The sequence below is a fragment of the Populus euphratica genome, unplaced genomic scaffold (assembly GCF_000495115.2).
Source record: "Populus euphratica unplaced genomic scaffold, PopEup_1.0 scaffold238.1, whole genome shotgun sequence".
NCBI lineage: Eukaryota > Viridiplantae > Streptophyta > Magnoliopsida > Malpighiales > Salicaceae > Populus > Populus euphratica.
The window spans coordinates 78,315-92,711 of NW_011499989.1; the positions used below are offsets into that span (position 1 = coordinate 78,315).

A 14,397-nucleotide genomic window follows, 5' to 3' on the forward strand; every position below is an offset into this window, starting at 1 on the left:
TAAGACCCGATCGCCCAGACGGCCAAGGTGTTAGCCACAGAGGCATGACAAGTAATTAAGAGAACCATAATTCTCCACCGCTGACCTGTCATACTACGACGGCCCAGGTCTCTTGAATTCGACCCGTGGAAAGACGGAAAACCCTAAACATGCTTTCTCTCTTGCTTCTTGAGCCGAACCACACTCTTGAAATCTCGGCGGCGTAGGCGTAGCGAACCACCGTGAGCTCTCTGCCTCTCCATTTTCTATTCTCCTCTCCTCTCTTCTTTGATTTTCAAATGCTATCATCTTATGTGTATGGAGCTAACAAATGTGGTTGGTGCGTGTTTTGTTTGAATGCTGCTTACGAAGAAGATTGTTAAGAAGCGAGTTAAGAAGTTCAAGAGGCCACAAAGTGACCGCAAGATCTCTGTCAAGGTATGATTTACTTTTGTTAAATATGTTAGCTTACAACGTTGGGATTCTGTAAGGAAAATGATGATACTTGTTGTCGCCCCAGTCTTACTTGCATTTTGAGGTGCAGGATGGTGATTGACATTCCTTGTCTGATTCCTTCAACTTATAATCATTGGACCATGTCTTATAATTTTTATTTTTTATTTTTTGAAATTGGTTTTTTTAGCCTTGTAATGAAGAGCCCATTTGACACCCAGTCTCATTTGCTTCCTTCTTTGGTTGCAGTATGGCGAGCTAGCGATCGACAATCCGGTCCCTTTTAGGCTAAACAACTACCCTTTTTTTTTTTTTAATCTTCAATCAGTATAATTGTATAGTCTGATTTCCTTGTTTCGTTTACAGGATAGGAGTTGTAGTCCTTTTCTTTTGTCCCTGGGTTTGAAGGATATGATGAAGCTTTTTTGACACCTAGTCTTAGTCCTAATGGAAGCTGCTGATTAAATTATTTTGATCTGATCCTTCAGGGAAAAAAGCGACTTCTTACTGTTTTTAGTTTTGTTAATGTTTTAGATCTACATGTAGTTTTTTGAGTTAAGGAGATATGCAATGAGGTGTGATGATATTTATCCACCATTTCTGCTATAGGATGATGAATTTTATACATGCACTACCATCTGATCTCATTTGCATATCCATGCGGCTGTTTATTATATAGTATTCTATTTTCTATATTTACACTGCAATCTATGATGCAAATCATTTGTCAGTGCTGATTGTACTGTGATGATCATAAAAAAATCACCATCTTTCGGCTGAGGTTGCAGATTTTGGCTAGTCTTTCAATGTGGGGTTTCTTATGCTTGGTTTATCTTCTCTAAATTTCTTAGGATGTAGAGGTCTATTAAATGTTGCCATTTGCCCATGGTATCTGATGTCCAGAATTTGTTTTTGTGGCTGGGCATTTCGTGTAAAGGGCAGAAACAGATTATAAACAGGCCCTGCGATGCGACACAGCTAGCTGGTCCCTACAAGCTTTACTGTTACTTTATCCCTGCTTACATCTCTTTGTTGCCTGGCTGCCCATGTTTTCCTGTTAGCCGGTTTCTTTGATTTGTTTCCCATAACTCTCCTTCTCTCAATGTTACTATATGGATCTTCTTCATAAGCGTTTCATTTTCTTCTGATACCTATGTTTCAGTCTTCATAATTTTTGACAGACAAGCTGGCGCAGACCAAAGGGTATTGATTCTCGTGTTTGAAGAAAGTTCAAGGGATGTACTCTGATGCCCAATATTGGTTATGGTTCTGACAAGAAGACTCGTCATTATCTTCCAAACTGCTTCAAGGAATTTGTTGTCCACAATGTCAAAGAGCTAGAGGTGTTGATGATGCACAACAGGTAAAAACACAGATAAGCTCTTATTGTCAGAGTACTTTATACCAAGCAGATCACTCTCTTTCCCAATTGACGATTCTTTTTAATGTGATCCAGGACTTACTGCGCTGAGATAGCACATAATGTGTCAACAAGGAAGAGGAAAGAGATTGTGGAGCGAGCGCGCAGCTTGATGTTGTTGTAACTAACAAGCTCGCGAGGTTGCGTAGCCAGGAGGATGAATGAAGAACAGAGTCTGTGTTGAGGAGGGAGGAATTATTTTCCATGTGAAGTATGCGAATTTTGCTGTTTTACAGTCTCTGTAACATGGTAAATTATGATATTCTCTGATAGCAATACTACATTTGTTGCCCATCTGTGCTGTGGCTGGCGCTTTCCTCCCCTTGTATTACTTTGTAGGGTTGCCGAGATGAAAGTCAGATGGTGTTTTCCCTCCGTAAATAGTCTTGAGTATCATTGAAAATGGAGGAGCTTCGGTTCTCAAAAGGAAACATTGGTTTACTTAACTGGCTGAATTTAATATATTTCAGGCAAATGAAATTCAACTCTACGTACTATCAATTTGTTCAAATTCAAATGACTATCGTTGATAAAATTGTGTTAGATAAACTCCTATTCTCAACCACAAAAAAAAGTCCGAGACCAAAATGTACTTTTTCATGGCATGAACAATAAAAAAGAAAAACCTTACTCGGTGTTAAATCTGGTCCCTAATAACCTAAAGCCACGACCTATTTCAACATTGCATCCAGCCATGCACATATCAAACTAACCAAAAGAAATTATTAGATAATGATGAAATTAAAAAAATAAAAAAATTTCAAGGGCCAAAGTCAACAATTACAAAAGATACGAAGAAAAGGCACTATAGCTAGATGTGTTTAGTGCTCATGTTGTCGCAGATTGAACAAATTATTGTTTTAATGTAAAAAGAAATCTTAGGTGATAATAGTGTTTTTAAAAAAGTAAAAGAAATCCAAGAGTTAGATTATTAACTTTATTGGATTCAATAATCTCAATTAATTTAACAATGTAATTAAAAAATAGATAACAATAACAAAGAAATAAAAAAAAATTTAGCCTGAGTTAACTTCTATTAACTCTAAAAACTTGTGGCTTTACTCATTAGATTAAAATAATCCTATCAAAGGATGAAATGAGAAATTTTTTTGTAAATAATGACTTATATATAAAAAAAAACGTAAGCCAACTTAAATTAATCTTTTAAACTCGTGACTTTAGAGATCAGAATCATCTCGTATAAGATAAACCTCAAACAATCATAAGTCAAATCCCAGATTAACAAAATTCTGATTAATAAAATATTGAGGGATGACATTAAAAAAGAAAGTTTCAAAACAAAAAGAATTAAAAATAAAATAAATAGCAATTAAAATAATAAGAATCAAATCTTCATTAAGAAAATAAAATAAAATATTGAGTGATACAATTAAAAAGAGAATTCAATTAAGAGAATTATATAAATATTAAAGGATGCAATTAAAAAGATAATTTAATTAAAAGAAAGATTAAAAATAAAAAATTCACAATCAAAAGAATGAGGACTGAATCTAAAAGGTGAGAAAAATCAAAAGAGGATTAAATTGAAAGAAAATTCTAATTTTATAAATTATTTAAAATAAAACAAATAAAAATAAAAATAATAAAGACCAAATCTAAAAAAAAACAAATTAAAAGGTTGTCTTGAAAATTTGTAGGGAAAGGCTCTAAAGCCGAGGAGGAGAGAGGAAAAAAACAAGAAAATAAAATAGTAACCAGTGCAAAACTAGATATATTTTGGTCACACCCACCGCCTAAAAATAGAGGCAACGCCGTGAGGATTCAAAAGCCATTGTGGAAGCTAAAGTTTGGTTGCTGAACTGCATTATATGCACCGCTATAAGAGTGTGGGAGCACCCATGCATGTACATGTAACATTCATGTACAATCTATTTTTTAAAATTAAACAATATCTTATACATGCTAAAATACTAAATTACCCATAACCAAACTCGATATAATAAAAAACCAAACTAAAAAGGCAAAAAGAAAACCTTAACCCAAGTTGAAGGCAATTTCAATTTAAAGGCATTATGGTCATTTTATTTTGTATCTAAAATGAAAAATCTAAAAATACCTCTACCCACTATTGCATTATTATTATTATTATTATTATTATTTATTCAATAGTATACATTAGTCTTTTTACTATGAAAACAACAACAAAAGGAGCTTTATATCTCGCTTCCAAGGCTAATTATGTTTTGTTGAGAAGGCCAAAATTATAATTTTACTATTCCAATTTATAATAACAATGAGTCTAGAGCAATAATAAATTTTCTATGGTGAAAGCTCTACCCCTTATAGTTTCTTTTAATGTAATTTGTAAATTTACACGGTACATATATAAATATATTTATATTGCAGTTAAAATTATATCTTATTTTTGTATTTTTTTTCAATAGTATTGCGTTCCAAATTATAATGGTTCATAAATAATTATGCAGAACTATTCTTATGTATATTACTTGACAACATATTTTTCTATGTCTTTATTCCTGATGATAATCAACAAATAACACTATATGATTCGTTATATATGTTAAGTGAATTTATTACGAGGGCAAGAGCTAGTTCATAAATAATTATGCAAAACTATTCTTATGTATATTACTTGACTACATACTTTTCTATAAGTCTTTATTCCTAATGATAATCAATAAATAATACTATATGATTCATTGTATATGTTAAGTGGATCTATTACAAAGGCAAGAGCCAAGAGGATTAAAGAGGTATTCAATAAGCCGATTCATGATATTTGAACCAAGCAAGCTTGAAGAATTCATTCTAAGATAACATCAAGCATGATGTTGAAGTTTAAAAGAGGATTAATCCTTAATCAATATGATTCGAGTAAGAAATAAGACTACTTAATATGCACTAGAGCTTGACTACACAACTTTATATTAATGATTATGACTTTAAATCTAATAATTGACTATACTAAAATTTTGCTAGAAGATTTTAAAAGTGATCTTATTTTTTATAAATGTTAAATTTCATAGTAATCAAATATTGGAAAGATCTTTTAAAAAAACCGAGAAGTTACTACTTAAGAATATATAGATTGAGCCTTATTAAATACAAGCATTAACTTTGTACTTTATTCCTATTCAATTTTGGATTTAAGTTAGTTATATAAGTTTAATTTAATCTCATTAGCTAATTAGGATTTATTTTGAAACCATATTCTATAAGTAGCTGAAATCAGATTGAATAAATAAATGTTTTTCATTATTAAGAATGGAACAATATAAGTGTGCTTGGATTCTTTATTTAACTTTCAAAACTTGTCAAAGATATCATCTTTAAGGTGTTCTAACCATATACCTTATGTTGTTGGGTGAATATTTTAATTTTTAATTATAGGTTAAAAGGTTTAACTTTCAGGGTTTATATCGGTTTGGTATCAAAGCTTGGCTATAACATCAGGTTCATTATATTTAATTTATTGTTTTTTTATTGTTTGAATTTCATTTTCTTTTTTGTTTTAAGATTTCAAAATAGATAATTGTTCTTTGTATTGAATCATACCATTTAGGTTTAAAATACACCTTATGCACATTTATTAAAATAGTTAGCGTAAATTTGTCTAACTTATGTTATTTATTTTTTGGTTTTCTTGTTTTCCAATTGCTTTTTATAGTGATTAAAAAAAAGTCTTTTAGTTATTTGTGTTTTGCTAAGAAGTTCATTCTTCAATTTGTTTTGTTAAGTTATTATTCAATAAAATCTTTTTTTGTTAATCTTTGGCGTTTAATTTTTCATTCAAAATAGTGCTTAATGCTAAATTTTTGTCTTTACATATCCAATTAAACTAATACCAGACTTATTCCTTTATAATTTTTTTATGCTCTTACTTTATAAATTTCTTTGTTGTTTTTTGTTTACCTTTTTTATTTTTCTTTGAATTCTCTTATTTGAACACTACATTAAATTTTATTTTTTAATAGATTTCATTTAGTTCAATAAAAAACTAAAAAGGAGAAGTTAAGAGTGGGAAAAAAGCAAAAGGATGTGATATTAAGATCAAACTTATCCAATTAAACTAATATCCAATTAAAATAATACCAAAAACTAAAAAGGAGAAGTTAAGAGTAGGAAAAAAGCAAAAGGATGTGATATTAAGATCGAGAAAAGCTAAGTAAATAATAAAACACAAGAGGAGTAACATATGCTTAACTGCAAACATATAAAGAAGTGTATAAGGTTCATTACTCAATCTTTTACGACTTTCAAATACATCTTTCAAAAAATATAAAGGTGATCAAATACCAATGGTTGATATAAGTATATTTAAGGTAAATGATGATAGGCGTGATAAAGGGATTAAAAGGGACACTAGTGGTTACGATGGTGTAGATATGAGCCTTATGAGTATTAAAAAAAAAAATTCCATCATTCTAAGGAATAAATGATCTATAAATCTACATAAAGTGGGAGAAGAAAGTAAATCTATTTTTTTATTATCATAATTACTTTGAGGAGAAAAATGTGAAGTTAGTCGTGATAAAGTTTATTGACTATGCAATCATATAATATGATCAACTTGAGATGAATAAGAGAAGAAATCATGAAAGACCTATTGAGACTTGCAGTGAAATAAAGGTTGTCAGGAGAAGAAGTTCATCCTTAACATTACTAGTAGTACCTTATCAGAAGTAAAGAGAGTCTTTCTCAAGATTCTAAGAGTCTTGAAGATTACCTTAAAAAGATGGAGGTACTTGATTTAGAAAAATATAAAAAAGGATAAGGAAGTTATTATAATAATATTTTTAAATAGTTTGAACTAAGAAATAACAAATATTGTTAAGTTACATCATTATATAGAATTAAAAGATATGGTGCATATGGTTATGAAGGTGAAATGTTAACTAAAAAAACAAAGGAAAATTCAAAGCTAAGTTGAAATTATGATTTGTTTGTGTCATGGAGACCAAATTAGAAAAAGAATGATAAAGTTGTTTATAAGGAAAAAACCAAACCACCTAAGGGAATGAAAGATGCATCCATTAATATTAGAGTTAAATATGATCATTAACCATCTCATGATATATAATATTTTAGATGTTTAGGGATATAACACATAACTTTTCAATATCCAAACAAAAAAAGCTATGATTATGTGTGGTAATGAGGAAGGGAAAACTAAAAATGATAGTAAGAATGATCAAATTTTACAACTTGAGGATGTTAATGATGATGAAATAAAGTATCCAGTTAGGGTGAGTTGTTTGTAGTTAGGAGTGCATTAAGTGCTTAAATCAATGAGAATGAGTTGAGGTAATATAAGGAAAACATTTTTCATACTAGATAACATATTAATAACAAGGTATGCAGTATAATTATCAACATAGAAAGTTATGCTAGTGTAGCTTGTATTATTTAAGTTAAAAAATTAAATTTGCCTGCTCTAAAACACCATAAGCCATATAAGTCATTATGGTTGAATGCATGTTGGGAAGTAAATATGAAAAAAACAAGTGTTAGTTTCGCTTTCAATTAGAAGGTAAATGATAAAGTTCTTTGTGATGTTGATCCTATACATGTAGGTTACATACTAGGCGGACTTAGGTAGTTTGATAAGAATGTTATTCATGACGGATTCAAGAATATGTATTATTTTGAAAAAAATAATAAATCCATTACCTTTATATATTTAACCTTAAAAAAATTATATAAAGACCAATTGAAATTAAAAAGAGAGATTGAAGCTAAAATAATAATAATAAAAAAGGTGTATGAGAGAGAAAAAAGAGAAAGGCCATGTGAGAAAAAAAAAGGTGTATGAGAGGAGAGAAAAAAGAGAAAGGCCATGTGAGAAGAATGAAATAGATGTTGTTGAGGGAAAAAAAATATAAACAAGAAAGCTTTTATAAAAGAAAGAGTGATGTCAAAAAAGTTATGTACATTACCCAGCCTATATTTGTACTTTTGTGTAAAAAGACATATTTTAATACTAACAATCTTGAAAAATCTCTTCTTATTATTGCTAATTTTTATTGTACAAATATGAAAATGTATTTTCTAATGATATTCATAATGAAAAAAACATCAAATTGGTTTTTTTGCCTAAAGTTATAATTCTCAACTGACCAACCTATAAAAGTAATCTAGAGAAGTAAGAGGAGTTTTAAAGACAAATTAAAAAGTTGTTGGCTGTTAGGTACTTAAGGGTGAGCATGAGTCCTTTCATGTTTCAATACTACTTATGTTTAAGAATGATGTGTCTTGAAAGATGTGTGTTTATTGCAAGGCTATTAATAATTCATAGGCTAAAGTATAAACGGATGTCTAAAGTATAGACATATTATGGAAGATGTGTGTCAATAATATTATAATAAAATATAAACATTATTTTTAGGCTAGATGAATGAAAAACTATCTTAAAGAATAAATATAAATTGTATGAGTGGTTGAATATTTTATCTTATCTCACTAATACACCTAACACATTTATTAAATTAATAAATCATGTATTGCGTGTATTTATAAGCAAATTTATTATTATTTTGATGATATCTTCATGTACAATGAAATCTTAGAGGAGTATATTAATCATTTTTGTTGTGTGCTTAATGTTTTGAGAAATAAAAATTTGTATGTTAATTTTAAAAAATATTTTTTTTTGCATGGATAAAGTTGTTTTTCTTGACTATGTTATTAGTGAAAAATGTATAGAAATGAATGAAGAAATTATAAAGAAACTTCATGTGAGTGTTTGACAACAAATAGAAAATAAAAATAAACAATATACATCTAAGTCCAATAAGGATTATAGGTAAGTTATCTTCAAACATGGTGATTGAGTTTGTATGCATACGTGAAAGGAAAAAAATTCAATCTATAGGTGATCCAAGTTGCATTCTAGAGGGAATGATCCATTCCAAGTCATTGAATGGATCAATGAAGTCATTGAATGAATTAATGACAATGTATACATGTAGGAACTTCTATGTGTGTATAATGTTAGTGCCACATTTAGCATTTCTATTCTTTCTTTTTTTGATGTAGTTGGCGATTCAATATTGAATTAACAATATTCAATAAGAATCCTTTTAAAGAGAGGAGGAACAATGAGAATTAATAAGCAACATTACAAGATCCGTGCATGTGTTGAATGGACCTATTATAAAGGCAAAAGCTAAAAGAATCATAAAGGCATTCAATAGACTAATTCATGATATTTGACCCAAGAAATTTTCAAGAATTCCTTTATGACATCAAGCATGAAGTTTGGCAATTCGATATTGAATCCTTTTAAAAAGAAAAGGAATAATGATAATTAATAAGCAACATTACAAGATCCGTTGCATGTGTTGAATGGACCTATTTTAAAGGCAAGAGCTAAGAGGTTCAGAAAGACATTCAATAGACTAATTCATGATATTTGATCCAAGAAATTTTCAAGAATTCCTTCTAAAATGACATCAAGCATAAAGCTGAAGCTCAAATGATAATTAAGCATTGATCAATATGATCAAAGTATGAGAACAGCTTGTTTAACATGCACTAAAGCTTGACTATAGCTTTATATTAATGATTGTACCTTTTACAGCGATCGTTGAATTATACCAAACTTTTGGTAAAAGATTTTAAAAATCATGTTTTCTATAAAATTAAAATTTCATAGCAATTATTGATTAGGAAGGTCTTGCGATAAAGATTATATTTACCATTAAATAATATACAAATTGAAACCTCATTAAATACAAGCTTGGATGTTATACCATATTTTTAGTCTAGATTTTTGTTGTCATTAAGAATTGAATAGCATTAGTAAACTTCTTCTTTGAACTTTCAGAACTTTCAATCCTTAATTCAAAAAATCATTGGGTCAAGATTTTCAAATATGAATTTAGCTTTCTTGAATGACCAAATCAAGAATTCTTGATTATGAGTTATAAAATTTAGCCTTCCGGGTTCGGATCAATTCATTAATCCATTCATCCCACATATGCATAGAAAACATATTGATCCTAAATACAGAGAATAAGGAACAAGTAAAACGCTAACCCTATGACCTGTAAATTTGTTCCTAGAAATTGACCATGTCAAATTATCGAACATTAGTAACTTGGTAACTTAGTTTTCGATGAACACGCATGCTTGAAGTTAGAATATTGCGAAACATGCAGTAAAGCGGCATCAATTCTGTATGGAACAAATAGGTAAATGTACTGGCCTTACTTTTGTGCTTTCCAATAACTGATTTGCGTCCTGGTTCTTTAAAAACCACCATGAAGTGATCGAGGCTAGTCTTTCTGAAATTTGGTTATGTACATATGAAAGCGTTATGCCAAAATCTGAACATAAAATAGTGAGCAAACTAGTAATTCGGAAGGAAATACTTTATCTTGGCTTGGACGCTTCATGCCGGTAACCGAGTGAAAAATGAAAAACGTCAACATTTCTTTCTATTGAAAACCTGGTGGAGGGCATCATTTAGAAAAATTGCTTCTTCTGGGCTCTGACCGCTCTTCCAAACCTTCCATTTTAATACACAGGAATCACTATCACTCCATTCCTTAAGCAGTAACATTGACCAAGGCCCTGTTTTCATACCATTTGGACTCATGCAATTCCATATGGAGCAGTTTAAATTCTGAATTTTTTGCTTACTAGCTGCAGCACTTGCATCTTCCTTCTCATCATCACTTAACACAATTAAATCAGCTGCTGGAGCACTTTGCTTCTTGTTTTCATGGGCAACATTTACCTGTCCATGTTGTTTTGTCTTAGATATATCATTAGCAGGCTGATACGGCTCTTGTGGAAGGGCATTGGGTCGGCCTTGAGAAATAGAAGCAATAACTTTTGCTGGGAAGGCTTCAGCATGTACTGCTCTAATATTGGTATGCTTTATTTGACAACCTTCATTCCTCTCCGTCCGAAGAGTGCTACCATCTTGAGTATCATGAGGATGAGAGTGTAATTGATGATTTACTTCCAATGCAGCTCCTTTATGATGCTGCTTATCTGCCCATATAAAGATAAAAATGCATGAAAGATATTATAAGCTAAATTATCTGGAATTTAAAGATAGAATCATAGATACATAACTGCAATTACAGTGAGGTAAGCGATCCCTGACTCACCAGTATGATTAGCTGCAGCACTTGGATCTTGCTCTCCATTATTGCTTGACACAATCAACTTAAATCTTGGTGCGCTTGGCTCATTAGATCCATCTCTTGGAGTGCTTTGCTTCTTGTTTTGACACTCAATGTCTACCTGTTCATTTTGCTCATCTCTGGAAATACTGTTAACAGGTTGACATTGCTTTAGTGGAAGAAAAGCACTGGGCATGCCTTCAGAAAAAGGACTAGGAGTTTGTCCCGAGACTATTTTGGGTTGGGATACTCTGGAGCGGTTTTTGTTCAACTTTTCAAAATACTGCTTACTCCCTGTCTGAATAAAGCCACAATTTTTACCATCACGAGTTGTAGTGCGTGATTGATGTTGAAGTTTTTCAAAAGCTCCAAAATGCTTCTTTTCCGCTGGAATTTGGAACAAACACAACATGACTTTTTGAAATCCCCAAAAATCGTCATGGTAAACAGCCATATTACTAAGACAGTTATAACTCCGTAATTTATTTCAAAATTTAAATTGAAAACAATACGAAATTCATTAAAAGACCGCACCAAATTCTAACTCTTCACATGGTTAAGGTCACTTTGCAACTGTAGATAAGCAACCATGGATGAAAAATGAATACAAGCACCCCAGATACGTGATGGTTAAGGAAAAGAGAATAATGAAAAGGATAACTTATTTCTCAAAGAACACAATATCTGCAACGAAAATATGGCATTTTGTTTGTCCCAGGCCACAGTTAGAGGCAGTTGACAATGTTCATGATGTGAGGGAGAGTTGTAACATTTACAGGTAGAGATATGCAAAATGCCTATACAAGGGAAATACCATAACTGAGCAAGTGTATCAAGGGCCAATAGGAAAATAGAAAAGAAAACATATATCATGAGAGTTGTTTAGCTGCTTTTGGCACTAAGCAACCAAGCAATTTCAAGTGTAGCCCATGAATTTTCAATTTGATGCACTCAATCATTCCGAGCTGGACTAAAGCCCTGTTTGCAGCTTGGGAATGTAGTATGACCGTCTAGTCTTAAAACTGTCATCGTCTAAAGATGTCTTAAAGTATATCTTCTATCTTTTGAATCATGTTAGTCCGTCTTCAATCTTTTTTCTTCATCACTTTGATTTTAGTGTTTTAGGTAGATACAATATTGTTTGTGCTTTAACTTTTGAGGCCCTTGCGGCTTCAAAAAAGGGACTTGCACCCATTTGCAAGCTATGGTGTATGGTGCTTTATTGGCTTGCTTTCATTTACTTCACAACTCAATTAGTCTCAAAAAGTTCATAGCAGGCACAAAAAAGCAAACTAATGAATGTAAGTTCCCTTTTCTAGCTTGTTGCAGAGCTTTGTTTTAAATATTTGAACTTCCTAAGTGAATTTGGGTTAGAAAGACTTAAATGACAAAAAACTTGTTGAATGATCAGACGAAAAGCATGTTTTCCCCTTTCTATAAGAAGAAGTTCCCATTCAAATATACAAAAACATGAGTAATTTGCAAGACAAGCCATGGAACTTTGGAAGAGTGTGAGTGAGCATATAAAAGCACTGATGCAGTTGCATACAACCAGTATGTTTCTATGCCAGGTAGAAGAACCACTGGAAAAAACAAAACCCAAAAAATAAAAGAACAATGAATCTAGCACACGCAAGAGTTTAGCCAGTAGTCAATAAAAGAAGTATGAAAGTGAAAAGGACAGAAAAAGTACAAAAGCACAAGAAAAAAAAATGCACACCCTTGGACGCAACAGTACAAATTATGATAAGTTATTTTGGAAGAAAAATGTCATTTGCAATAGAAAAAAATGTTTCACGTATAAAACAGGAAGAAGACTGCTCAACCTTTGTTCTTTGGCTGTTTGTGAGAAACCAATAACTCAATCCTTGTTCTCTGGGACATAAACAATTCATATGATACTTATATACCAAATGGATAAAGTTGTATTCACTTTCCTAAATTGTTGATGGTTTAAAGCCCCTGCCCCAGTAGAGAAGTTGTACTTCTCTAATATTTTCCCAATATATGATCTCACTCCATGAAAAAAAAAAAAAGGAAATACAAAAAAGTTCATATTTTTTATTCTTTCAAACGAGAATGGTACATTAATGAAATAACACCGCCCAAATGTTCAGATCCTTGAAAACAAAAAGATTGTAGTGATAACAAACTATCCATGAATCTTGATTCAAGAGAGAACAATTCACAGAGTAATTATATTTCAAATAATTAATAATGTGATCTCATCCCTCTTATAGAGATAACAGAAATTCTCCATGTGAAACTGGGACAGGGTCTTGCTTAACAGTTTTGGTCTCTAATTGTCCAGATATGAATTTTTTATAGGCTTACTCAGACATCTTTCCCATAGAGAGTCTGATTTCAGATTGAGAACGAGAATGAGTGAGACACCCATGTACCCAACTAATAATGTCACAAAATAGAAGTCAGAACCAATCTACCAAAGGTAGAAAATCAAAATCAAACCTCTTTCTTCCATTTCTATGCTTTGATCATCTTTATGAGCAGAACCAGATTTGATTAGTTTAGAAGCAGAGTTTTCACCGACAATGTCTCTATTTCTTGTAAAATGAAGCCTAGACCAAAAGCTATAGAAAATCACTTCAGCTAAATGTGCAACCTGCACAAAGTCTTAAATCTTCTTCAGAGGATAATGTATTTCAATAGAGCAGTAGAAAATCCTGAACCAGACTAGCAGTTACAATTCAGGAACCTTAAATTTTTGTCATAATCTATCAGGTTATCTTTGATATAAACTTATTCACCTTTAAATCATATGAGACACAAAAAGAACCTGAACTTCCATGGATCAAAAAAATAAAAGAAGAGGCTGTTTAAGATTTTGAAGTAATTATGACAGATTTGAAGCTGATTTGCTGGGAGTAAAAACAGAAAGTCAAATATCCTTTCCTATAAATCAGAACCTAGCAATAATACCTATTTATGTGTAGTTAATAGCTGTCCTAAAATAGATATGTAAATGCTGTATATATTCAACAATTCATTATGAAATAAAGTGAGAAGTCAGAATTTAACAACTCTCTATATGGTATCAGAGCCTAAACCTTGACTATATTTTTTTTAGCCTATCTCTCTCTACATTAGAGCCTAAATCTGAGATTTCTCTTCTCTCATTCCCATCTGTCCTGACAATTCTAGTCACTTACTCTAGCAGACCTATCCAGATCTGAAAAAAAAAAAATGTCTGAAAACATTACAAAAGAAACTCAAATATTAGGGGAATTCCAGAGTTTACAGTCATCCTATAGACTGAATGGAAGAAACTATCTAAAGTGGTCACAGATAGTAAAAACCTTTCTCAAAGGAAAGGGAAAGATTAATCATTTGATGGACAATCCTCCTAGTCCAGAAGACCCAAAGTTTACACTTTGGGATGAAGAAGACTCCATGATTATGTCATGGCTA

The 14,397-nt window shown here is 31.3% G+C and overlaps 2 protein-coding genes across 3 annotated transcripts in view; one reads left to right on the forward strand and one right to left on the reverse strand.

Moving 5' to 3' along the window:
* On the forward strand, window positions 1–2,342 carry LOC105140259 (60S ribosomal protein L32-1). Its single transcript, XM_011047018.1, is given in 4 exon segments — window positions 1–417; window positions 1,614–1,795; window positions 1,889–1,953; window positions 1,956–2,342. Coding segments are annotated over 4 exon segments (390 nt in total). The 5' UTR covers window positions 1–336; the 3' UTR covers window positions 2,018–2,342.
* Window positions 2,343–10,082: 7,740 nt separating this feature from the next.
* Window positions 10,083–14,397, reverse strand: part of LOC105140260 (uncharacterized protein At5g08430-like) — a 15,778-nt gene continuing 11,463 nt past the window's right edge. The window contains exons 10-11 of one of the 2 annotated variants that reach the window (XM_011047019.1): window positions 10,918–11,355; window positions 10,083–10,834 (exon numbers count right to left, since the gene is read on the reverse strand). In XM_011047019.1, the coding sequence (XP_011045321.1) occupies window positions 10,260–10,834; window positions 10,918–11,355 (1,013 nt within the window). In that variant the 3' untranslated portion in view covers window positions 10,083–10,259. The remainder of the gene's footprint in view (window positions 10,835–10,917; window positions 11,356–14,397) is intronic. The other variant, XM_011047020.1, reaches the window with a different exon arrangement.